The sequence below is a fragment of the Nothoprocta perdicaria genome, unplaced genomic scaffold, assembly GCF_003342845.1.
Source record: "Nothoprocta perdicaria isolate Ctin4 unplaced genomic scaffold, notPer1 scaffold_125, whole genome shotgun sequence".
Classification (NCBI taxonomy): Eukaryota; Metazoa; Chordata; class Aves; order Tinamiformes; family Tinamidae; genus Nothoprocta; species Nothoprocta perdicaria.
The window spans coordinates 356,725-382,504 of record NW_020454372.1 but is presented as its reverse complement, the minus strand read 5'-3'; the positions used below and the strand labels follow the sequence as shown (position 1 = coordinate 382,504).

General features: G+C 40.2%; 2 protein-coding genes across 2 annotated transcripts in view; one reads left to right on the top strand and one right to left on the bottom strand.

Moving 5' to 3' along the window:
• Nucleotides 1–1,141, bottom strand: part of ASZ1 (ankyrin repeat, SAM and basic leucine zipper domain containing 1) — a 31,307-nt gene extending 30,166 nt beyond the window's left edge. The window contains exon 1 of the mRNA XM_026033215.1: nt 1,037–1,141. Within this exon, the coding sequence (XP_025889000.1) occupies nt 1,037–1,141 (105 nt within the window). The remainder of the gene's footprint in view (nt 1–1,036) is intronic.
• Nucleotides 1,142–25,386: 24,245 nt separating this feature from the next.
• The window catches only part of CFTR (cystic fibrosis transmembrane conductance regulator), an 87,757-nt gene continuing 87,363 nt past the window's right edge, over nt 25,387–25,780 (top strand). Inside the window, exon 1 of the mRNA XM_026033226.1 lies at nt 25,387–25,439. Coding sequence (XP_025889011.1) covers nt 25,387–25,439 — 53 coding nt within the window. The remainder of the gene's footprint in view (nt 25,440–25,780) is intronic.

The window sequence follows — 25,780 nt, the reverse complement described above, 5'->3', positions numbered from 1 at the left end:
TTGCATCATGTTTCTGTAATTATTTTGTGCACTTCACATGCAGTGCAAGGCACTAAAAATAATATAGCCTGCATGATTCAAAACAAAAGCTATGATCTGCGCAGCAATACATCTCAATAAGAAAACTATCTGGTTTAAGCCGGCATGAATCAATTGTGAGAGGAGATTACAGGAGGCTAGTACTAGTGGCTAGAGATTCCYGCTGGCATGACCAAAACTATACCCAGTAGTTACAGACATTAAGCCAAGAGTTGCCTCTGCAGACTGAGGAGGGGAAGGAACGAAGGAATGTTGTACTTCTTTGTAAGTGTTTTAAGTCCTGATGTGAAAACTCACAATAATGCAATTTTACCCAGCATGCAGAAGTCTATCTTTCTTTACATTTCTGTATAGATCTTCATAAAGTCTAAACGTGCAGAAAACTAAAGGCTAGAAGTAGCCAGGCTGATTTACCCTTATCTTCTACTCTCTTTACCCTCCAGCTTCTGCACAATGTATGTTTCTGAGAGATGAACCTCAATTTAAAAATCACTTAAAATAAAAAACTATAAACTTTGGCAGAACCCTGCATGTTTTCAATTTATTTCAAGTTTCAAGTCTTATCCATAGGACAACTTAACAGCTAAAATGCCTTGCACAATCTCATTCCTTCTCATGYCATCTTTCCCCACATATACTAAAAATGACATAAGTGCAGATTAATATGAAACCTAATCATTTAATACCTTAAAAAAAAAAAAGGCAAATAAGTCTCTCAAATTTATTCTCATATCAAAAGAGTTATGGGGGTCTTTCATTATAAGAGAGATAATAAGATTAAGATGTGTGAAAATTTACTTATTTTTATTTCCAAGGAAGCAAACAAAACACGCCGATTTTGTTGTTATTGTGGTTTCTGTTGTTGTCGGTGCCCAGGGGAGGCAGCGCCGCCACCAACGCGCCCGAACAACCGCCCCCGCTGCGCCCCTCTCCCCCGCGCCGCGAGGCCGCCGGCGCGGCCCGTTCCGCGGGGCCCGAGGGCGGCGGCCCCGCTCACCTGCGGCTCCCGCCGCACGACGCCGATGTCCCAGCAGTCCTCGTCGCTGCCGCTGCTCTCGTCGCCGCCGGCCACGACGCGCCCTCCCCAGCCCGCGGCGGCCATGGCGGCGCGCAGCGCGCCTCGTCCCCCGCCTCAGCACGCTGCCGCCGGAGCACGTGACCGCCCGCGCATGCGCACGCGCCTGCGGCCGCAACGGTCACTAACGGTCACTAACGGTCACTAACGGTCACTAACGCACGGCTTGCGGGCTGCCTATGTGCGGCAGTTATAGCTACGGGACGCCCCGCGGCTTGGAGAAGGGGTCGGTGGGCAGGATGGAGGAGTGCATGGTCAGTGCTCTGGTCTATAATGCGGCATCAGCAGACATAAGAACAACGTGCAACTCAATTTTTAAAGCCTATTTTTAAGTATATGGGAGTGTAACATGTTGTAGTAGTCCCCATCCATTTTATAGTGCTGTCTGGTAATAGGCCAGGTACTGGGTTTACAGTCCAAATCCATGATTGTGATTAAGATGATTAAGGGACTGGAACATCTCTCGTATGAGGAGAGGCTTGAAGAACAGAAGGCTGAGAGGAGATCTGATYAACATGTGTAACCTCATGAAGGGAGAGTGTAGCGGGGAAGGGGCCAAGCTCTTCTCATTGGTGGCCAGTGACAGGACAAGGGGCAYTGGGTGTAAGTTGAAACACAGGAAGTTCCATCTCTATGCGAGGAGGAACTTCTTTCCTGYGAGGGTGACAGAGCCCTGGAACAGGCTGCCCAGGGAGGTTGTGGTCTCCTCTGGAGGTCTTCAAAACCCACCTGGATGCCACCCTGTGCCACATGCTCCAGGTGTGCCTGCGTGAGCAGGAAGGTTGGACTAGATCATCTCTAGAAGTCCCTTCCAACCTTGAACATTCTGTGATTCTGTGATTGTTAAATTTACTTTAAATTAAAGGGGGAAATYATGCTTACTTTCAGTCACAGAGTTGTGGTTGTGCCATTTTTTAATGAGAGCTACTAATGCTTCACCCATGCTAATTCTCATGTAAAGCTGTCCATGAAACAGATCATAAATAATGTTCTCTATTTCTCTCTCAAGCAAAACTGTTCTTTGAGCTCAGGGCTGCCTTACCTGATGTGGAAATGCAATTGGTCTTCCAGTTAATGACAAACAACAGAAAGAGAGGCTGCAAAGAAGAGGCTCGCATGCAAAGCYGAATGTAACAGAGTAAAAGTGGTGGAGCTGTGCTTAGAACATATTAAGAGCTATAAAAATCTCAAGTATTCAAAAAAGCTGTGGGCTGTGTGTTTTAGTATCCTCCTGAGATTTTTAACTGCATTTTTTTTTTCAGTTTTTCAGTTGCTTGTCAGTAGAATACATGCATAAAAGTGTTACGTAAGTGAAAGTGGTAACCATGAGGAACTCTGGGCCAGCGCTGAAAACTTTAAATGAACTCCCTTGAAAAAAAATCTGGTTCTGGTCTTAGAAATGCCAGTATTATCACAGAAAGACTCTCTACCTTTACAACCTCACTAGAATATAATACAAATTTTTCCTCAAAARATGAAAAAGGAGATAAGAATTCCTAYTGAAAACCAACTTTAATATATACCTGTTAAGGCTTAGCTTTATATGCTTACTTKCGATTTAATTGTATATACTAAACACTGCTAGCGTTAGTTGAGTTATAAAGATAACATTTATTGAATGTAATAAATGTTCTTGTAGCAATTTCTGTTGTTCAAAATTGTAACTCTTAACCTCAAARTTTTCAGTTTTCTGGTAACTGTCCTGTCATTATGCCTGCAGATAAACCCAGGAATTTATGGCACTGCCATCTAAACTTTGAGGGTMTATATGGGCTTTTCCTACCAGTTCTCCTCTAATGCAAGAGGTATCCAAACCAGCACTGAAGACCATCTCTAAAATAAATACTCAATCTGTGTGCAGCCTAGCTCCAGGTACATGGATGTCAGCCYATAATAAACCTACTTGATAAAGTTAGAGTACAGACAGTAAAGAGAGCAAACACTGGCTGAAGTAAATAGTGTTCCTGTAAGGACTCATTTTTGCGCTGAGTAATAGAACTTCTTTCTTTCTTTCTTTGTGTCTTTAGTCACCTTCCTTGTTGCTGAAACTGATGTTCTGTCTTCAGCTTGTCCTGGATTAACTTCTTACTTTATTTCAGGACTGATGCTATTAGATAAATCTATTAGTTATATGACTTTATTCTGTATTTTTATCTATACCTCATGTCCAATCTGGCATGGAACTGATTTATGTACAGCTGTACGGTTGCCACTCTGTGTATAGATTTACAGTCTTTACATCTTCCAAATGACCTTATTTTTGATTAACCAGAATATTACAGTTGGTTAATTTCATCTGTTTAGGACTAAAATTCTGAACCAGCAGTTTTTGAAGGGCTTGCTTGGGAAAACAGTGTTCTTGGGAAAAGAATCAGAATTGGTAAATGGTTAAAGAGAATCACTCTGTGAACATTAGCTACTGCAATAATACTATATTAACAATATAGCATCTAATATTTAGAGATGCAACAGCATTTTAGTGGTGTTTACATAATATAATTCTTATCTGAATCATAACTACTTAGTCTGAGTAACAGTCTATGCCCCTTTAGTGTTATGCTTATATAATTTCCATCTGTGGTAATACTATTTACAGTAGAAACTCACCATGATTCTGCTTATTCGTGTTAGGTAGGTATTACTTTGACTAAACTTAATTTGGACTGTAGGACAATTAAACATGTTCAATCCATTCTTTTCATGTTCCCATAATATATTCATGTAAAGGAGAAAGAAAGTCCTTGTACAACCAGCAGACATTCCAGAAGGAAGAAAATTAATAGTTTAACAGCTTCTCATTTCCAGAGAGAAATAATACCTCTGGATCTAGTAGACTAACTCACAGTAGCTATTCAGTTGGGGATTTGGGGATTAGCAAGCATCAGCTGTGAGGAACCATCACACTATTTCTATAATTAAGGGCAGGATCTCATAAAGCTTGTACAATTCATAGTAGTTTAGGTTGTGTCTGATAAGTTTTCAGTAGACTTTAACATATCTGTACTATCCCTTTTTTTTTAACATTTCTATTTGAAGTGTAAATTATGGCTAATATTGCAGGCTATAAGACATTCCAGGAAAAAGCACTTGAATGTTCTTGGTGATGTCTAGTTTTGCCACCTTGAATTTTCTTCACCTAGTGCTGCACTTTAAATCAAATTGATTTGTTCTCATTTTTTTTTGGTCATTGTTCTAACCAATTTACAGTAGGAAGAAAGTATTTCATTCCAGCTGGTTTGCTTCTGAGAATTCATTTTTTACAGTTGTGTTCATCCTGTCAGCTTTTTCAAATCTCTCTGGACAGTGTGTGATGTGAAACTTTGAATCTGCTGCCAATAAGTTGAGTTTAAATTGCATACCAACTGTTTTCCTGCTCATAAAATTAGTTTGCTTTCTGGTAGAAGCTTAATCCATTGTCAAATTGCCCCAAAGTGCCCCAAACAAACTCCCAAGTGGTGGAGAATTCTTAGGTGTGGTGTATTTGAATCCTTTCCAGGACCTCTGTGTGCCAGTATCATGAAAACAGTTCTTATCCTGGTAATGTCTCCAAAAGAAGAATAGGAATGTTCTTCCAAAAGAAGAATAGGATGTTTAGGCATTGTTTGCTTTGTTTTGTTTTGTTTTGKTTTGTTTTTTTAACTCAGTTAGGCACATACACATTTTTAGCTTCTTTCTATATAATCTGTGAATTTTAGTGTGTATAACAAATCCTTGTCAGACTGATTCCTGCTTTTTCTGCTTGATGCAACTTCTCTGATAAAGATTCCTCATTCCTCTACTATCTCTACTCCATCCTACGCCATTTCTTCCCCTTAATCTTAACTGGCAGTACTCCCACTTTGTTATTATTCTGTTGAATGGCGTGTAACTTCAGCCTGGTCACCTTCTGCTGATCCCCTATAGCCATTTCTAAAAGCAGTATCTGTCTTTCTGAAACTTAGATGTTTGGTGAGTGTACTGGCTGTTCATGTGGACAAATAGTGCTCTGAACTTTCTACCCCACTTACCTTTTCTTCTGATGTATCACTTTAGGTTATCACTTTTATCAAGATTGAAGGCTATCCAGATATTTTAGTATATTTGCACAGATAATATTTTGTTAGTTRCCACATTCTTATTTCACTCCCACCACTTTAGAAGGAATATAGCTTTGTGGGAAAGGATCTGAATCAAATCCTTTATTTTTTCATGCCTTTTTCTTTTCTTCTCAACAATTGTAATTTCTGTATTCTGAACACTCTTGCTATCATAGCTATTTTTATGACTGTGGAGCCATCAGTAGTCCGTGAGCATAGTGGCAACACCCACATATACCAGCTTGGCCCTGATTTGTTTGTGTTTGTTTAAGGTCTAGGTGGTGATTTACATAATGCTTGTTTACATAATGCTTGTTTTACATAATGATGTCTATAGTGACACCAGTAATCTAGAGCTCTTTAAGCTTACAGCTGTCTTCTCAGGAACTGTTCTCATTCAGATCCTGGGATGTTCTAAATGGACTTTGAACTAATTGTTTTTAATCTACCAGCAAATCATATTCTTTACACATGCTTTAAACTCTTCTGGTAGAATGTGATACCACAGACATCCCCATTGGTATAATCCAAAGTTGTTACAGACTCCAGCATTTGGAGCATGAAAACTTCATACATCCTGTAAGAAAACTATCCAAAGATATTTATTTCACTTTCCAGGTGCAGTTTTCAAGTGTCTGATTTTGCATTCTTATCTAATGCTACTCCTCAARCTTATCCAGAAGTGTCTACCATTGGAAGAGACTTTTATGATTTTTTCCAGGTACTCTGTTGCAGCTGGTCCAATAACAGGAAACTGTAAGACTTCCTTATTGGCCAGGTGGGAACAGTTAAGGACTGTGGATGCCCTGACTAAAAGCAATGAGTACTGAGATTTTCAGGGAAGTTTTCTTCCCTCTAGTAAATCCATAATACTTAAAGGACTGTAGTCCAGCTTCCTGTGTGTCCATATTGAATCGTATTGGTATGTAAGATCCATTATGTAGCTCTAAAATTTTTTTTTTTAACCAAGTTTCTAGTCACTGATAAAGCTCCTTCATTTGAGTTTCTGCTACCATAGTAGCATAACAGTTCTCCTGTTACAAAATCCTTTTATTAAACTCATTAGCTCAGTGYTTGAAATCCCCGAGTCTATTCAACATACACTATTAAAAAATATAAGCCCTTTAATTTGAGCAGTAAAAGTCTCAGCAGTTGCTATCCACTTTGATACTGTAAAAATGCCCTGAATCTTACCCATCCTATATGCAGAAACTATTTGAGTTATCAAACACTTGGTTTCTTCTCTATTAATACAGATTTATAAGCCCTCAACACATCTATATGCTGCAGATTCCTTTCTTTTCCAACAAGCCTATCTTACTCTAAGCTTATGGGACCTCAATTGCCTGATACAATTGCCTGAATTGCTCTACACTGAACAACTTTGCTTCTTTCACATTTACCTTTTTCACATTTCTCCTTGAAATATCCATTCCTCCTAAGCAACTTATCTAGATCATCTGGATTTTAGATACATTCTATGATTTACATGGAGAAAAATAGGAGGGAGTAAATTGCACAAGTGATCCAAGATCATGTATTTCCCCTGCCCCATCAGCCAATTGTAACTTTTGTCCCATTAATCCCTTGAAGAATTTTCTGCAAAATCTACAAGTGTTGTCCTTGGCAGTGAGCTTACTTGCCATTCCAAGTAGATTAAGTTTAGGCAAAATTGATGCCAGTTGTCCATCTGTGAGTCGAACCACATTCACATAGATAGCTAGTAGCCAGGATCTGTCTACCCATCAAACTATTTTCATCATCTGTTAATGTGACTACTTAAAAATATATGTTAAGTAGCCTCACTTCRGTTATCACCTGACGTTATGTCAAAAGCTACTATGTACGGCTTAATTTCATGGGAGTAATAATGTTAGGATTGTGGGATTGCAAGGTGGAGCTTCAGTTATGTGAAGTTGTATCATACATACTAACATATATGCATTTACAAAAATTCTCAAGTATGAAGTGTATAGACTTTAGTAGAGATACTGTTCTTTCTCCTTTGTGTTACTAGTTTGTTTTCTTATTTTATTCCTAAYTTCAATCCTACTTTCCCAGGTCTGAAAAAGAAATTTTGCTATTTTGTTATTTTTCACCAGAGATTTTACTGTCTCTCTGATCTGCCTYGCTTAATTTTAAAAGGGGCCAAAAGCATCACTGGGAGAAAGGAAGCTGCACTATTATAATACCATAAAATTTCCTCATAGACTCAACCAAACGGGGATGAAGGAGGAAGAATAGCAGGGAGGGAAAAAAAAAAAAAGGAATTCCATTGTTTTACTGTCAGCAGAGGTAATGCTTGATTTCTGTCAAGCAGAGAACAAAGGAGTTTCCCTATGGCAGAAGGAAAGGAGGCAATCAATGGGCAATTTAGAACCCTGTACAGTTTGGTAGTGCTTGCTGTTTGGGTAGAGGCTTGGAGACTTTATTTTTGTAAGAAGTGACTCTTTTCCTTGAGYCTTGTTTTAAATCAGCAACTAACACATTCAAAGAGATGTGAATTTCAAAGGAATTTGAAAGAGTTTCAAAGAAAGATGAAGTACAAAGAAGTTGTACTTCAAGAAGTTTTTTCACCATCACACTATGATAGTGAAGATAGCAAAAACATTGTAATGTAGAGTAGAAGAAAATGGGAATCGAGATCGTCACAGCAATTATTTCATACTTGAAAGTATTTTAATGCTATTAATATTTGCACAAAACCAGATGCATGATAGTTAATGAAAAAAAAGGATGATAAGTTGCCATCATTCTGCATTCGATTTTTCTAAAATGTAGGTGTATTTCATGCTGAAGTGGTAGTGTTATATACTTAGTAGCATTGTGGTCAAAGGACACAAGTGACTCAAGTTGTGGGAAGAGAAAATTCTGGCAGCTATTCTATTGAGTTATTACTTGAGCAACAAATTTGCTTAAACTTGCTGCTCTACAACTGTTTTCAGCCTTGGGCCTAGCCTAARTATCTATGCACTCTTGGATTGCCCACTTGGAATTTAATGCCGTAAGGATCAATGTTCTTGACTGCTAAAGAATGCGAGTAGTGCTGAATGCAACTGCTGATCAGTGGATACTTACCTTTTGTATTAGGATTTCTGTACCCACTCACCTTGAAATAGTTAATCTTGAGTTTCGTATATGGAGATTTATCATTTCTGTTTATTGCAGTTGGACCTGTGGATGCGCATCAAAAACTGCATTTAATATTATGTATCCAAAAGATACCTGTTTTTTCAGCAATGTTCAGCATGATGCTTGTGCATGCTTCAGATAGTCTGTTAACTGTTGCTAAGCACCTTGAGATTTTCACATTAAAACAATTATATAATGTGTAGGCACCAAATAAAACACATTAAATTTTGTAAAAAGTAGATAGGAGTCTGGTGATGTCACATTCTTTTTCATTGTAATGATTTGGTTGTTATTTTCTACAGTATTTATTGATTCTGCTATGTTCAATTTCACTGTTTTTGACTGTAATTAAATTGCTACAGTTATAGTTCTATGAGACAAAACTCCTCTCTACTTTTTTACAAATTTGCTTTGGTAAAGCTAATTGGTCTAATCTGAAGTTTTGTTGCTTACTTCCCATTAAGAGAAATAGGTTGTAGGCTTGTTTCCAAGAAAATCATGAATTTTTTTTTAGTGGATCAGACACATAGATTGTGTGATGTAGCTTTGTGTCATAGAACTGCAATCCAAAGAAATTATTTGATCCATAAATACAAAAAGGTCATTATCTGAAGTCAGTAGTAATTTGGCTATAAGCCATGGATGTAGCAATAGTTTGCACAGCTGTAATGAGAGCTCCAATTTCAAAATTAGAAAAATTAGTTAATAAATTGGATAATAAAATTTGAGTTCTRTGTTTGTAATTTGATTGTGCCATTCTCTCACCTTTAGCTGTAGGATAAAATTTCAGTGTATTTTACTCATCGTAAAGAATAGCTCATTAGATGTTTTGCTTCTTTTTTCACCTTACCATATATCTGYGTGTATGTGTGTGTGTGTGTRTATTCTAAAGATGATGGTCATCTTTACCATTACAGTGAAATATGGCTTCACTTGCCTTTTAACAGTGACACGCTCCTCAGGTATTATTCTCGCTAATGTTGTTTGAGTGCAGAAAAYAGAACTGGTAGGAAGACTTCCTGAAAAATTAAAGACCTCAGCAGGAAACTCCAGGTGGAAGGCAATCAATATGTAACTGAGGGTTGAGGTTTTTTTGTCTCATAATCATAATCTGTTACATGTTTCTAACAGTTACTAAAATCATCACTGTACCTATTCAGAGGTAGAGGAAGAAGTAAACGGAAGTATCTCCTTAAATGCTATAGAGAAGATTTCGTTGGTTGCAAAAAAAAAAAAAAAAAAAAAAAAAGCTAGTGCAGAAACTGACTCTTGAAAATAAGTACAGGAAACTTCTGTTCTTGTATGAGCCTAGACTTTGTTCAAGACCATCAGATATAAACTCCCTTTGATTCTAGACAGCTTAAGTTAGGGTCTGTCATTTTCTGTGCTTGAGCTCCTATTGCCAAAGGATACACACCAGATAAACCTGTTTTCAAAAACAAAAAAGTTAAATGCATGACATTCAAAACTCASAATTACATTATATAAATAGCATACTGTGTGTACTTGGGGATGAACAAGCAGGCAGTAGTGTTTGCCAAAAGAAACTAATTTTGTAAAGAATTAACATGACCTTTCTATCACAACATAGGATTGAAGAATGTTAGCTGAGGAAAGATCAATTTGCAGAATTCCCTGTTACATCTGAGATCAGGTACTCATAAAGATGCTTTTATGTAATTCAGAATCATTTTCTTTTCCTGCATGCATTGCTTCTGCTTGTGTTGTGTGCATATCATTCTTTTTAACATCTACCTGTTTTTAATTTTTATGCATCAACAAAACAACCTCCTGCTTTACTTGCTCTGGAGATCTGTTGTCATCCTACCAATAGGAATTTTAATGAAGCTGCTCGACCTTGTCTTACTCAGTGTAAGTGGACTGTTTCATCCAGATGGGTAAATTCCTCTTTGACTTTTTTTTTTTTTTTTTTTTTTTTTTTTAAATCTAGCTATCTCTCAAGCTTAGAGACATTTGAGGAAAGAGTTTTCAACCCGGGGATTGTATACTGGTTGTAAACTGGGAGAGAAGACTTTCTTCTGGTCAAGGAAGATTGGGTTATAAATTATTTAGGCAAACTGGACACTCATAAATCTATGGACACAGGTGGGATGCACCCAAGAGCRCTGAGAGCACTGTTGAGGTTATTGCTCAGTCACTCTCCATCATCTTCGAGAAGTCATGGAGAGCAAGTGAGGTGTCAGAGGATGGGAAGAGAGCCAACATCACTGCAGTCTTCAAAAAGGGCAAGAGGGAGGAGCCGGGCAACTACAGGCCRGGCAGCCTCACCTCCCTGCCTGGAAAGGTGATGGAGCAACTCATCCTAGAGAGCATCTTTAGGCATGTCAAGGAAAAGAAGGTGATGAAGAGYAGTCAGCATGCATTCACCAAGGAGAAGTCTTGTTTGACCAACCTGATAGCCTTATATGATAGAATGACTGGATGGATGGATGATGGGGGAGCCGTGGATGTTGTCTATCTTGAGTTCAGCAAGGCTTTCAACACCATCTCCCATAACATCCTTATGGGGAGGATCAGGAAGTGTAGGTTAGATGAGTGGACAGTGAGGTGAACTGAGAGCTGGCTGGATGGCAGAACTCAGAGGGAGGTTATGTAAAATCACCATCATCATAAATGGGGCTGTGTCTAGTTGGAGCCTGTGGCTGGTGATGTCCCCCAGGGGTCAGTACTGGGCTCAGTGCTGTTCAACTTGCTCATCAATAACTTGGACGAGGGCACAGAGTGCACCCTCAGCAAGTTTGTGGACGATACCAAGCTGGATGGAGTGGCCAACACTGCAGAGGGCTGTGCTGCCATTCAGAGGGACCTGGACAGGCTGGAGAGTTGGGCAGAGAGGAACCTCCTGAGGTTCAACAAGGACAAGTGCAGGAATAACCTCCTGCACCAGGCACCAGGACAGATTAGGGGTTGACCTGCTGGAGAGCAGCTCCACAGAGAGGGACTTGGGAGTCCTGGTTGACACCAAGTTAACCATGAGTCAGCAGTGCCCTGCCCAGGTCGCACCTGGAGTACTGGACGCAGTTCTGGTCTCCCCACTGTGGAGAGGGATGTGGAGCTTCTAGAGAGGGTCCAGCTGAGAGCAACAAAGATCATTAAGGGACTGGAGCATCTATCTTATGAGGAAAGACTGAGTGRGTTGGACCTGCTTAGTGTGGAGAAGATTGAGAGAGGATCAAATCACTATATATAAGCAAATGAGGGGAGAATATAGGGAGAATGGGGCTAAACTTTTCTCGGTGGTGGCCAGTGACAGTAAAAGAGGTAATGGGTACAAAACTGGTACATGACACAGGCAGTTCCATCTCCCTKTGAGGAAGAGCTTCTTTCCTGTGAGAGTGACAGAGCCCTGGAACAGGCTGCCAAGGGAGGTTGTGGAGTCTCTTTCTCTGGAGGTCCTCAAACTTGCCTGGATGCCACCCTGTGCCTTATGCTCTAAGTGTCCCTGCTTGAGCAGGGAGGTGGGACTAGATGATCTCTAGAAGTCTCTTCCAATCTTAATGATTCTGTGATTGTGTGTTATTCTGTCATATGTCATCATGTCCCAGTTATGCTAATAGCCTTATATAGCACATATTTACTGCATGGAGAAGACCCGGGTGATGTGTTTGAAAATCCCATCCTCTTTTGAAATCTTGTTTTGGCTTTTTTAAGAAAGATCCTATTATTGTTATTAAATTGCTAAATCGTCTATAWCAATACAGCAAGCTCAAACATTATGCATCCAATCCTTTTATACTCTGATACCTCCATACTTGAGTTTGTGCTAAGGAGGAGAATGGGGCTGCATCTCTTCCTCTGTCTTTCTTAAACCTTGGAACAAGACTGTATATGAGGACTGGCCTGAGTTTGTACACTTGAGACCATTTCAAAAGTGACTTGGGGACAATTCTCAAAATACAGCATTAACTTGCCTTAACAGATGTCAGATTATTTTTCATTTTTGTGTGTATTTGAGGATTTTGGTACTATAGGTTAAAAAATCCTAGTAAACAGGCTAAACTAAGTTCATTATCTCACAGTCCACTATGTTGTCTTTACTCTGTACTGCCCCAAAATGGATTCAATACTCTGATTGAAATATCACACGAGTGCTAAATGTAACAGTGTAACTAACTCCCATTTATTTGGGAAGAGAACCCTTCTCTTCTGTTAATATATTTGACAACTCCATTTAAATTTCTTACCTGCTTACTTGGTTGTTTTGTATAGTTTCACAGAACTTATGTGTATTTGTCTTGTATGATTTCAAACACTTCCTCCACTTTATCAAAATCRTTTTCATTGCATTACAAATCTATTGGTTCTGAAAGGTTAGGCTCAGCACTGGGTTTTATGTTCGCTCAGAAGCCTAGAACACTGAACCAGTTTGTAACCAGGAGCACACAAGCAGGTGTTCCTTTTTGTTCCCTTCTTGCTTCTCTTCCCTTCTTAGATCCGAGTTTTCTATGTGCATTTTCCTACCTAGTCATAAAAAAATGTTACCTGGAAAGAACAGAAAAATAATACCAGGTATTCACGATGTTGGAAATTTCTGTTGGATATACTGACTTCAATGACGGTAGGTGACATAGTTCAAATATGATGCTCTATATGCAATGTTTTGGGAATGTAATTATTGAACATTCAACACATGCTACTGTGATGAATGTTTTGTAAATGTGGAAGAAACTTATAGCTCTACACCATCAAAACAGTTGAGCCTTAATTTGTTCCTTAATAAAAGATGCAATTCCCTAACAATAACAGTTGTGCATAAATATGTCTTTCATAAATGTAGGTGTTAAACTGCTRTTTTGACTAGAACACTACTAACACAGACTTGGAAATGACCTGACTTCCTGCAAGTATAAAAAGTTAAAAAATTGTCTGTTAATCATCTTGAAGCTTTCTATAAAGGGACAGAGCAAATATTCTGTCAAATATATATGAATGTATAACATTAATAAGCAAAACTATTAAACACCTAAATAATTTGCCCTGGGTTTAGTCTGCAAGATTCAGTGAAGAACTTGGTTAAATTTGAGCACAAAATGACAAATCTAGCTCTTGGTTTGGAGAGTTTGTCCACAGAAGAGTAGTTTGTCTTGTTACACCATTGTCGGAGAGGATCTCTGGAAAGCGACTGCCTTTCATGATGCTCTGGTTGTTGTGCTGTGATCGAGCGAGTTAACCRTCTGATCGAATGAGTTGAGAATTGTTAATCTCATTGCTGTTTTGTCGCAGGAGTTYTGGAAGGCTATTAAATCTGTGGTTATCTTGTGAAATAGTATTAAAAATTCTCACTAGGGGATGGTATAAAAAAAGATTAATATTTTGTTTTCCAGAAAACCCAAGGAATAAGGAGGACTATTACATAAAAGCCTCTAGAAGCAATGAGTAATGATTAAGCCACTTCTAGTGATACAGTTAATGATCAAAATGGTTATGAGGGAAGTATAATGAGAACAAAGGATTAAGTATAAAGAAAGGCAGGATTTTCCATTCGGTAATGAAGTACCCAGCTAAATGTGTTGAAACTGTTGTTTAAAACTAAACTTATTCAACGGCATGGGATATAGGAGAAAAACCTTGAGTCGATCCTGAGCTCATTAAAAGGGAAAAAAAAGATTGTCTATTGATTAAGTTGTTGTGAGTTGCAGTGAGAACTGAAGAAACATCCCATTCATTTTGGTTACTTAGGCTGTTGTTTACCTTTCTCTGCCCTCATTCTCTCAGTACTAAGAAAAAATTGCAGGAAGTAGGATCCAAGGGCCCTTTCTAGATAAATGATATCTGAAGCCTTCTGAGTTTTGCAAGCCTCTGATGGGTGTGGATCCTGGCTCCACTAAGACTGAGCGATCGAGAAAAATGCCAGCCTTCTATAAGCACTCTAAGGTGATTTTTTAAAATAAAAACTCAGTGCCAGAAAGCCATGGATCAGACAGTAAAATCTCACTCAATTTTAACCTGCCGGGGCAATAATGAGCCTTACCTGACAAGTAATCCCTCCTGTGATATTTTCCTGAGGGTTATCCCAAGGGTTATAAAATTGGTCCCTATTCTTTTACAATTGATGTGACTACATAAAAAATGTCAAGTTTCCCTTCTCCTAAACTCCTTTATATGGGGGATATTCCGTCTTCACTGTTACTTAGATCAACATTTGGTTCTTGTGTTAACAAGGTTCTTGCTGGGGGTCAGCTCTATCTGGAGACTGGTGAGTTACGCTTTCCGTGTTTGCTTTTAAAAGTCTGCCTACTTTTTTGCAATGGAATCTGTTTGCTGTTCCTGTCYGCTGAAGCAGAGTGTTTATGACAAGTGCGCAAGTTCATTGAACGCAGAGAACATTTTACTGGTGTGGGTACTTGATATTCTAGCCTCTCTTTGGGGGAGTGAGTTTTCTCCCAAGTATTCACAGGAGAATGTATTCAGCTGGAGTTAGACAAGAAGGTCCTTGTATGGTTGAGATGCTTCTTTGCTTAGGGACACCTTATTCCCAGACACTCAGTCTTTAGAATTCCTGTGACCTTTTTTGAAAGAGACATACTGATTTCAGGATTACTTATTCCTGCTTACAGTTATGCTTTTTTCCTCTCAGTACTTGCATGGTCAGATATATTAGCTATACCGGTAGAGTTTTAGCTGTGTTTTCCAGCATAGTATTCATTTAAAAGTTCTCTTTTCAATGCCTTTCCCAAGTTAATCTTTTAAGGATAGAGCATGGTTGATATTAATTATTTCTGTTACTCTGTTTCTTCTAGCCTTCACTGTTCCTCTTCTCCATCACATCAACATCTACAGTTCAGGAAACAGCCCTCCACTGTTTTCTCTATCTTCAATCCTTTTAGACTTACTGATTTTCTTAATCATCTAGGAGAGATATATGATATCACACCTTACCTACCTTGAACTTCTTTCTAAAAATCACAAATGTCTCTCTCTTTTTGCGCATCTCCAGCACCTTTCTACCTCCCACCGGGCAAACTTGTCCTCTGAAAAGCATTTTCAGTCCACCACACCCAGAGGAACCAGCGCTCTTACACACAATAGCTCAACTGGCTGAGGTTGGGAATGGATGAGCTGAAAGAACTGCTCTTAATTAGGATAGGTTTTTCTTGTGGTCTAAATGCTTGTCTCAACCRTTTCTCACATCTTGCTTATAGCAATACTTTAAGGAATGAAGCTGCAATGTTATATATGCTTGTGTAGTTCAGAAGAATCTCCAGTTAGCTGACTATAGAAAGAATCACAAGAATAATGAAAACAGCCTATGAGGTGAAAAATGCCTATGAGGTGAAAAATATCTTGCATTTCTATACTGTTGTATTTCAAGAATGTACTTACTATAAGTAAGTGTAGTAGGCTGGTGAATGCACAAGTTTTCCTATGCTTTAGTTAGTTTTCTTTTCGACATTCAGTTGAGGTTCCTTAATTTCTAGCTCTAAAAGCAGAGACTGAAGGGATACCATATTGCTGTTAGAATGAAATTGGTTTTTGTGTCGATGCAAAATTCTTTAGTTGCACACATCCAAATGCATGTGGCAAACAAATTGTGGTTGCCAGTCCTAGCCAGGATTTTGTACATAATGTTATAGAAAAAAGGTAAAACTAKGGCAGTGTTCTATCTATCAAAGATTGCATATGCATATACAAGATGTTACCTGCTGAGTTCATGCAAACAGAGATTGTCTGAAAACAAAGGGATAGCAGATTTTGATAAATATATAGTGTAAAGGCATTTAATATTTTACTTTCTGTCTAAATACCTGTTTCTGTCCTGAGTCCTAAGTCTCCAAGGCTCAGCAAAGTTTTGGGTCATTGAATTTCTCAGTTCTAATTATGTGTTGAATAGCAAAAGTATTTCCTTTTACTTATGTAAAGTAAGGGTAAACAAGGTTGTAAAGGGTAAACAAGTGTTTAATTTTTTTTGTCTTTCCCATATAGTACTTCAAATATATCATTTTTCTTTTYGTTCTCTGCACTCTGCATTTTTTTTCTGAGAGAAAGGTGGCTAAGAATGAAGCAACTGTTTGAGAAGTCATTATACTTCTCTATAATGCTATTAATTATTTTAATTAGTTTTCTGATTTACAATGTGAACTTACATCCTGTGTCTTGTCTGCTCCAGTTTCATTGTGCTGTCTACAGCCAGGCCCACAGCTGGTTACTCTGTGAATGGTTATATTAATTTATAATCCATTTGAGTGCATGCATAGATCAGGTTGTTCTTTCATACTGGCGTAAATTAGCTTTTTGTATGCCAGCAAGGAAAAACTCTATCCAAAGGCAGAGTATTAAATTCCTATTTTTAATTTCTGCATTAGATAATATTCAGCATTCTTGTAGAAATAAAACCATGGTATTCTGGAATATTTTCTGCTTCTTAAAGAAGAAAGTCAATGTGTGAGTTGTTATAATCCTATATTCTTATCTTTTTAAAATAGAAAATATTGTGGGTTCTTTTTGTAATTATGAGCAAATCTGTTAACATTTGGCCACCTCAAGCCAATATTAAACATTATAATAGTCCTTTGTTATAGCTACCTAATTATAGAAACACTTCAGTAGCAAAATAAAAATGAACTTTTGAAGAGTTTTTCTAGATACCGAAGTCTAATATGGAAATGGTTTCTCCAATAAACTCTTAAGAACTGCTTGAATCTGTCATTTCAAGCTAAATGCTGTTAAAATTATCTTTTTTCCCCCTTATTTTCTGTCAAAACACTTTCTTACTTCCTCTATTTCTATTCCAAAGAAGACCGAGATCACGTGTTCCCCCATTCTGCGATGGGAAAAACTTAGACATCTCATAGGGTGGTGTCTTCTGCTTTTTTGGTTTGCTTGTTTTTTCTTTCTTTCTTTTTTTTTTTTTTTTCCTTTTCCTTCTGTAAAGAAAGAGTATCTCTCCTTTAATAACTATGTTTCACATTTCAAAGATACAGTTCAAATAAAGAATTGGAACCCAGATCCCTAATATTTGACTATCTGCCTTCATTAATTGGAACAACTTCAGCAAAGTAAACTCAGGAGACTCATTGCAGAATAAGCAGGTCTCTCTCAGCATGAGGAGATGGTTGTTCAGATTCATGGTCTGAACTTTCAGGAGCATGAATTTCATCACAAGTTTGACATATTTGCAAAGTTCCTTGAGCTTTGGTCTTTATTCCATTATGAATCAAGCATAGTAGCTTGAGTATATGATGTTTGTTTCCCAAAAAAAAAAAACAAAACAAAAACAAACAAAAAAAAAAAACACCCAAAATCAGGTCTGGATCATCTGATAGGCCCCAAATGTGTCTTGTTCTTCATATTTCTGGAATGTAATTGTGGCAGCCAGTATTTTATGATAAGCCTTAATTTTACTTAAGTGCTAGGGAGTATTTTTTGACCCGCASAACCTGGAGGCAGTGTTGCAGTACGGATTTGCCTTGCAGGTTTGTGGGAGGCTGGGTTTTATGAATGAGTCTTATGTTCTACTTTTATGTTCCAATTGCTTAGCATTTTTTGCTAAAAATTTTTATAGTAATTCTCAAATCTCAAGAATTTCTAAATAGAGGAATACTTACATCGTCAGTTGTGTGGACGGCTTCTAGAAGGATGATTCTTTGTTGCCACTAGTGCTGTAGTTGTCTGGCGTGGTTCTTATATTCTAGGAGTAGGAGCTTTTCTTTTGTAGAAAAGTCGAAAGAATTTTCTAGTTTTCAAAAAACAAAACAAAACAAAACTCTTTTTTTTTCTTAGCCATGTATATAATGGTGAATTTGTTTTACTGAACATTTTCCTACTGTCCTACTGTCATTCTATTCCTAGAAGTTTCACATCTTTACATTACTTTGCAAGTGGTTTACAAGTTCAAAAGTCTGGCCTTTAACCTCGGGTATCTTAACTGTTTATTTAAAATAGAGCTGTACCTGTTTGTGTTAGCTGCAAGATGCTATGATGAGAAACACTTTTCACTTCATATAAATTTTCCTTTGTGAAATGTTTTTAATTAAACTCAGTAATCCATAATATTATGCTGCTAGTTACCATGTTTTGAAAAATAAAAACATAAAAATATAAAAGACATYACTTGTCCTATTAACCAGGAAATAATTTCCTTTTGTGAAAAGTGCCAGTCATCAAGACAGTCATTGAGCCTTATTCTTTTACACAGGAAAATGTTGTTTTTCTGGAACCTGGCTAAATGTAGGTCCCAACTGAATCTCAGCATGTCCTCCTTTCTGGTCAGTTTTCTTCACTTGGAGCAATCTGCCCACCTCTCTTCAGTGAGCTCAAAGTCCTTGGATATTTTTAGAGGAGCAGCTACCTTTTTTTTTTTTTTTTTTTTTTTTTTTCCAATTTTCTTCAGAAGATTGAGACAACTTTCTTGCCCCAAAACATCTCCTATGCTCATTTGCAATTTTAGGCTATTTCAAGCCTGCAGAAGAGACTAAGTCTTTTGCATTTTTTGTCTTGAGTAATGGTATTATTTTAGGCATATATCAGAATAAATGTCCTTTCAAAAATCAGTGGATTAAGAATTCATTGTGCCCTGTGGAGTCATATACCATAATTTATCTTGTATTCCTTTTTGCTTTTATAAGATTTGAATACAGAAGATGCCAATCCCARTACCCTGTCAGGAACTCAAACTCCTTTAAACTGCTGTGGATAATTAAGTGCTTTTCTTGTTATGCTCTAGGTGATTCAATAGTCTGTTGCTCAACTGTTTAAGATGGCATACATGTGCCTTTTATTGAGGAGGTAGCAGTCTTGGATTTTTGCCCCTTTAACCTCAATGATATCATTGTTCTAGGATTATGACATGACAGTATGAAGAGGAAGAAGGTGGAAACTATCTTTGGAAACAAAAAAACTTGCTAGTTAGTCAGACTTGAATTTATTCTAGACTGAAAACAAACAAAAGCTGAAATCTATAGAAAGCCTTCACCAACTCATTTTCTAGCAGCTTTCAAAGAACCAAATACCTTGATCTAGAGCATAAAGTGTAGAAGTGTACCTCCRTATCTGATAGTTGTTTTGCTACATTGCTGCATCATTTTGATGCAAAATTGTCCTTGTTTTMACCAGCTCTATTTTTTATTTTAACCGTTGTATCCTTCCTTATGCCTGTTTCCTGTCTGCCAGATCTTGGATCTTAGGTCTGATTAAACTCTGTCCTAATTGACAGAACCCTCCACAAATTATTTAGGATAACTGCCCCCAGGTGTTTCGCCATTAAAAAAAAAAAAAATTAAATCCTGCCTAAAAATCAATAGTGTGATTTTATTGTTTAATCAAGCCACAGTCCAAACTTCCTCTTCTCAGTGGGGAGCTCTTTATTCAGTGAAATCCTAATCAGCAAAACCTTCAGTATGTACTTTGCTAGATCACGTTGTAGCAAGGTAGATCAAGATAAAACTTCAGCATGTGTGAAAGTATTTACTGGTTTTGGTATACTGGAGCTCATCCACCAGGGCAAATAGAAATAATTTGTCTTAGAATCCTGTTTGTTAGTCARTTAAAAAAAATCACTTCCTCTGCATCTGCAAGGCTTTAAAAGGCTTTAAAATACCTTCTAGTGTTAAAGATGTGCTTGCAATTGTTAAAAGCTTCAAAGAGCAAGTGGCAGCATCTGAATGTGTCTGCTGGTCCTTCCTGCTCATATGTTATAATTTGTGTCAAGAATTATATGCAACTTGAAATACTTTGAAAAAGCTGGTCCAGAAAGTCTGTAGAATCAACCTGCAAACTGGTTGTGAGTTGCCCTAGACGTTGGCCAGCGTGCCTGTTGAAGCCGTGAAGCAGGGACTGTGTCCGCTGCTGCSCAGGGAACGTTGCCTTTGAGATTTTTGCATGGGGTGCTGAGAGACGGCGTAGTAATCCCCATGGAGTTATCATTTATTGTGCTGCCAGTATCAGCAGCTTGGTATTCTAGTAAGAGGTATTCATTGCTTCAGTTATCTTGAAGACAGGCAGTCATTTATTTAATTCTTGTGTGTTCCCATGCAGATGCAAGGGTTTGCTATACTTAGAGAACATTGGGATCCGTTTTCTCTTTCCGTGTCAGATCGTAGGCACTTCCCCTTTCACTGATACTCTACACAGGCACAAGTATCCTAAGGGGCCTGATAAAACCGGCATAKCCCTTCTTGTGTTCTTGTGCTGTGCCAGCTCTGTGATGTTGCTCCAATTGTGCTTCCCATGGAAGAGCTGCCTATTTTGCCTCTCCAGAATGAAATGACCAGAACTGCGATACTACCTCACCTCCCAGCTCATAACCTTATACATGATAATACATAATACATGCCCGTTCTGCTAAGACCTGCGTAAGTTTGCTTATTTCCCCTGGAATACTAGACTCTTTTTAGGACTAGTTAAGACAATGCATCGCATTGATGTAGTCAGGTATTGATGATGCAGCGTGGGAAAGCATACACGCTGGTGCTTGCCAAACATATCCAATGCACATAGATTAAAAATGTTAATCTGCAGGTACAAAAGGCATTGGCTGAAGTGGTTCTAGCAACAGGAAGACAATGCATTAGGATATGCGGGGGTTGTAGTTGTAAATGGATCCAGCAACTGTTAATCTGGCATTTTCTGCTCCTAATAATAAAACACCCTGTCCATGTGTACTCTAAATATATTATTGACTTCAAATGTGTGTTTGTCTGGTAATGCTTTACGCTGTAAAATGAGCATTACTGTAGCTTTTATATCAGGTATGATTGTTTTTTAATAAAATCTCCTGTGAAAGGAGGAGCTTTTCTGGAAATCGCCATGCAAGAAGCCAAAACAGGCAGCGTGAAATGCAAAATGTAGCTGGTTTATCCACACGTAGGGAGTGCGTTAGGAACTTAGTTAAAAAAAATAGATATTTGTAAGCCATCAGTTAATATGCTTTTGTTGAACACTAGATTATATATATACTCACAGTTGTGAGTGCCCGAACAAAATTCCTTCACTATTACTATGTTTTATATGCAAGAATATTATTACTGGGCATGATTTTCCAAAGAAACAGCAGATAGCTGGTCTCTATCTTGACATGTGAGCATCTCTGAGACAAAGAGTGGTTACAATTTTTGGAAACAAAACTACAGCAAAAAGCCCTGTTTTGCGAAAGCAGGAATGGAAATGAGCTTTTGTTTTCTGGAAAGCAGCAGCAGGTACTGCAGTCTGAGCAGCGAGAGCTTCCACCCCGTGTTTCCTACCAACAGTGGCACATAGGATGGGCGAGTGAAGAAACCCTTAAATGCCATGCAATAGATCTTACTTCCCAGGAAGCTTTTGGTTGAAATTCCCTGTAGATTTCTAAGGAATTCAAACACAATGTGCAACAACTGACTTTAGGACACTCTCCGAATGTTCTTGAGTTCTGTATAGAAATGTTCTGCTCTTCTGTTTGTAGGCTGAATGAGTGTTTCTCCACTAAGCAGCAACAGATATTTTTTTATTGAAAGTGAATATGAATCTATTTTTTTCTGTAGAAGATTTAGCCCCTGGCTTTGTGAATAGCTCCTATCTGTCTAGTGGTTAAGAGAACTGCTTGAAAGGGAAGGTGACCAGACTGCTTTCTTTGCTCCCCAGCCATAGTTGTGTAAAATCCAACCATGTCACAAGTGGCATCGAGCAGGTTTAACCAAGCTGGGCCTGCTTCTCGGAGGCGTTCGACCAAGGTCTCCAACCATTATCACCTGGAATGAGGAAATGAACAAGTGTATTAGATTCCAGCTGGACTTAGAAAAGGTTGATGGAAAGATCAACAGGTTTCTGGACCAAGTCCTCTACTATTATTATCAAAAAAAAAAAAAAAAAAAAAAAGTGACAAAAAAAACCTTCCTAAGGTCTAAAGGTTCTGAAAAAATTGAGGGTTGAGTTAGATTGAAATTGTTTTATATATACGATTGCTTCAACCATCAAGGAAAATGAAGTCTGTTTTCTCTCTCCATTTCTTATCCAGGGGACCATTTTTTGTAAAAGGATATTTTAAGTGACTGAGTTTTCAGAAGATCAAATTATTACGAGTATTATTGCTATTATTAGCAATTTCCACTAATGAGCAGAAAACCTATTTTTATTTTAAGTAGCAGCAAAAAAACAATGACTCGGTTACTTTTGCAGCCCTTTAGCTTTGTGTTTTAAGGAGATGATGCTTATGTGATCATGCTTTCTCTTTCCACGAATAACTTTTCTACTCCTTTGTCCACCAATGCTAGTTAGTAGGTCAAGGATTCACATATAATTACTTTCCTCCACACTTCTTGCAATTCAGTAGCTGGAGAAAAAAAAGGAGAGGAGAGGAGAGGAGAGGAGAGACTCCAGGTATATTGCTTTACTTAAAAAACTCAGCTTGTGATTCACAGCAGCTAAAGGCAATCTTCCGTCTGCTCCGTCTTCTTCCTCTTACCCCCTGCCATATGAACATATGTTTTAACATAAATGCTCTTACTTTTCTTCCTAGTCAGTTCAGGGTGCTGATCTTGCTGAAAATCAGTCACTCRCTGGTAGGGTTTTCAGACCAGAGCCATGACTGCCCCAAAGGCAGGAAAGAGGGCAGCGGTGACAACCTCTGTGGTGTGACTCGCTTCCCTGTTCTTGTGAACGCGAAAGCGACTGAGCAGCGGATGCATTTCCAGGGTGCAGCCTCAGACCGAGGGCCACGCGTTGCTCCTCACGTGGCGGGGGGTATCGCTGCCCCTCTGCAATGATGCAGCGCAGCCGACAAAGTTACTGCAGTGATGGCACCAAAATGCTGTGACCTCACTCTGCAACTCAGGCTCACCGCGTTTTCTCCAAAAGTTCAGGGTAAAATCAGATGCTGGGTGTGGATACAATTAAAAGATAAAGCATCTGCTTTCATGGAAGTGAAAGAAAAGTGCATTAATGAAATAGACAAGTAATGCTAAATTGGGATGTATTTCAACCCCTATAGAGAGTGGAAACATTGTGGTTTATTCCCGCTCATAGAAATGCTAATGACAAGTTTTACATTCATGTTTGCTGKAATATGTTCAAGCTCCCTGAGAAGATGAGGAATAATGACTCTTCTGAAACTACAAAATGTTCCCTTCAAAAATAATGAAAAAGGCAAGGAAATGTATCTGTGGAAAATTGGAAAAATAGCCTAGTTTGCAATAGTATGGGGGGAAAATGAAAGTAGATGAGCTCTATGCAAAACTGTTGGGTCATGGAGCAGGGAAGTAATCACTCCTGTGGTATTGCTGAATATAGCAAAAACTGGTGCTTGGGAAACTAGTCAAATAAATAGCCTAAGTTTAGAGAAGAAATTTTCAAAAACAGGAATCTGGACAACTTGACATATGAGGGGGAATGCAATTTGKAGCTTAAAAACTTTCACAGTACCTAATGGGACATCTTTGTCAGCCGCGGTTTTACTGGAAATGCTCCTAACTCAGCTCTGGTGGCAACAGCAATAAAGACCTTTATAGAAAATACCCCATTAGCCATTGACACTTCAAGCAGCTTGGACGTGATCCACAAAAGGTTTTAAATGACTAACACACCTCGCTTTCCAAGGTAAAGTAGGAAAAACCCGCTGGTCCCTACTCGGTTTCTGCCTCATTGGAACAGCCCGCTAGTCTACAGGCTGCAAAGGGAGAGGGCTGGGGTTCCCACCCGGGCTCGGTGCGTGTCCCGCTCCCCCCGGGACAGATCCACGCGTTTCGGGCGGGCAGCGCGGGCCGCGCCGCGCTCCGCTAGGGGGCTCCGCTCCGCTCCGCTCCGCTCCTCGCTCCGCTCCTCGCTCCGCTCCTCGCTCCGCTCCGCTCCTCGCTCCGCTCCTCGCTCCGCGCCGCGCCGCGGGGCTGCCCGGTGCCGTGAAGCGGAGCAGGAGCCCGGGGACCGCAGGCAGCGGCAGCCGGTCACACCGCAGCGTCGTCTGTAAGACCGCGGAGCTGCGTGCTCGGCAATGATACGAAAACACGGTCCTGTCCATCTTTACGTATTCATTAATTACGGAGATGAAGTAGGAATGTGTAGATAGAACACTGGAGTATCAATGCAGCAGGGTTATTCCAGAACTAAAGCAATCCCAAGACTTAACTCCTGCTTCTTGTCATCTTTGTTTTCTTCTGAGCATGCTTCCTTCTGCACACTCTGGGATTACACTTGTACAACACGGGCATAATTCCAGAGACAGCTCTGTTATTAAATGTGGGTCCAGGCTAAATGTTATAAGGATATCATAGGCCTTCAGTTCCCCTGCTAGGTCCAAGTTGTCACAACAGTGAGAAAACGCGAAAAACTGCAGCAAGGGTGTTTGACACCGAACGTGAGCGCGCTCGCTGCTGCGCTGTCGTGTCCGGAGCTTCCTGCCACYGTCTGCCGCTCGGCTCGGTCACTGCGGCGCCACATCCACGAGTGGGTCCCAGTGCCCCCTGCCCGGCTCTGGCAAGGAAGGATGTGTGGCCCAGGAGGGATTTGCGGGGCTTCCCCCTCCTGCCGGCGGGAGCGGCGGATACCTCGGGCTTCGGGCATGGGTCGCATCAAACCCCGTCCAAGCGGCCTGAGGCTGCCGTCGGTTTGAGAGGCGCCCCCCGCGGCGGGGCTGAGAGCGGGGGGCCGGGGAGGCGACAGGGGAGTGTGAGAGTTTGGCGAGTGTGAGTGTGAGTGTGAGTGTGAGTGTGTGTGTGTGCGAGAGAGAGCGTTTGTGTGTGTGAGCCTGTGTGTGAGGGTGTTTGTGAAGGGCTGTGCGTGAGCGGGTGAGCGCCTCTGTGCACTGTGTGTGTATGAGAGGGGGCTGGTGTGCAGGGGTGTGTGTGGGGGGGGTGTGGGGGGTGTTGGCGCGTGTGCGCCCCGAGCAGAGCCCCGCGAAGCGCAGGGCAGCGGCGGGAGGCGGCGGGGCGCGGGCCGGCGCCCGAGCCCTCCCGCTTTTGAAGCCGGGCAAAGCAGAGGCGGGGAGAGGGGCAGGGGAAGGAGGCAGGCGATGACATCAGAGCGGCCCGAGCGGATAAGGTGGGAGAGCGGAGAGGAGCGGAGCGGGCGAGCGAGGCGTGAGGAGCCGCGGGCGGCCGGCGGAGCCGCGTCCTGCCCCGCGCCGCGCCAGCGCCGGCCACCATGCAGAGGTCCCCCCTGGAGAAGGCGAACATCTTCTCCAAACTTTTCTTCAGGTGGGAGCGGCGCGCGGCGGGGCACGTGCGGGCCGGGCGAGCGGGGCTGCGCGGGGCTGCGCGGGGCTGCGCGGGGCAGCGCGGGGCGCCCAGGGACCCGCGAGCGGCGGCGGGGCGGGGGGATCTTTCCTCCCTTTATTTATTTAGTTAGTTTTCTTCTCCTGTTTTTGCACCAGCAATGGTCTCTGTCTGTTAGGTGTCATAAACTGTCAGTGGTCTCAGACACATTGATTTATGACATAATTTGAGCAACCTTTGGTAAATTGCTTAACTACTTAAGCTGTTATTTCACTTCAGGGTATGAGGTCACGTTGGGGACGATTGGTCTGAAAGCAAGTGTC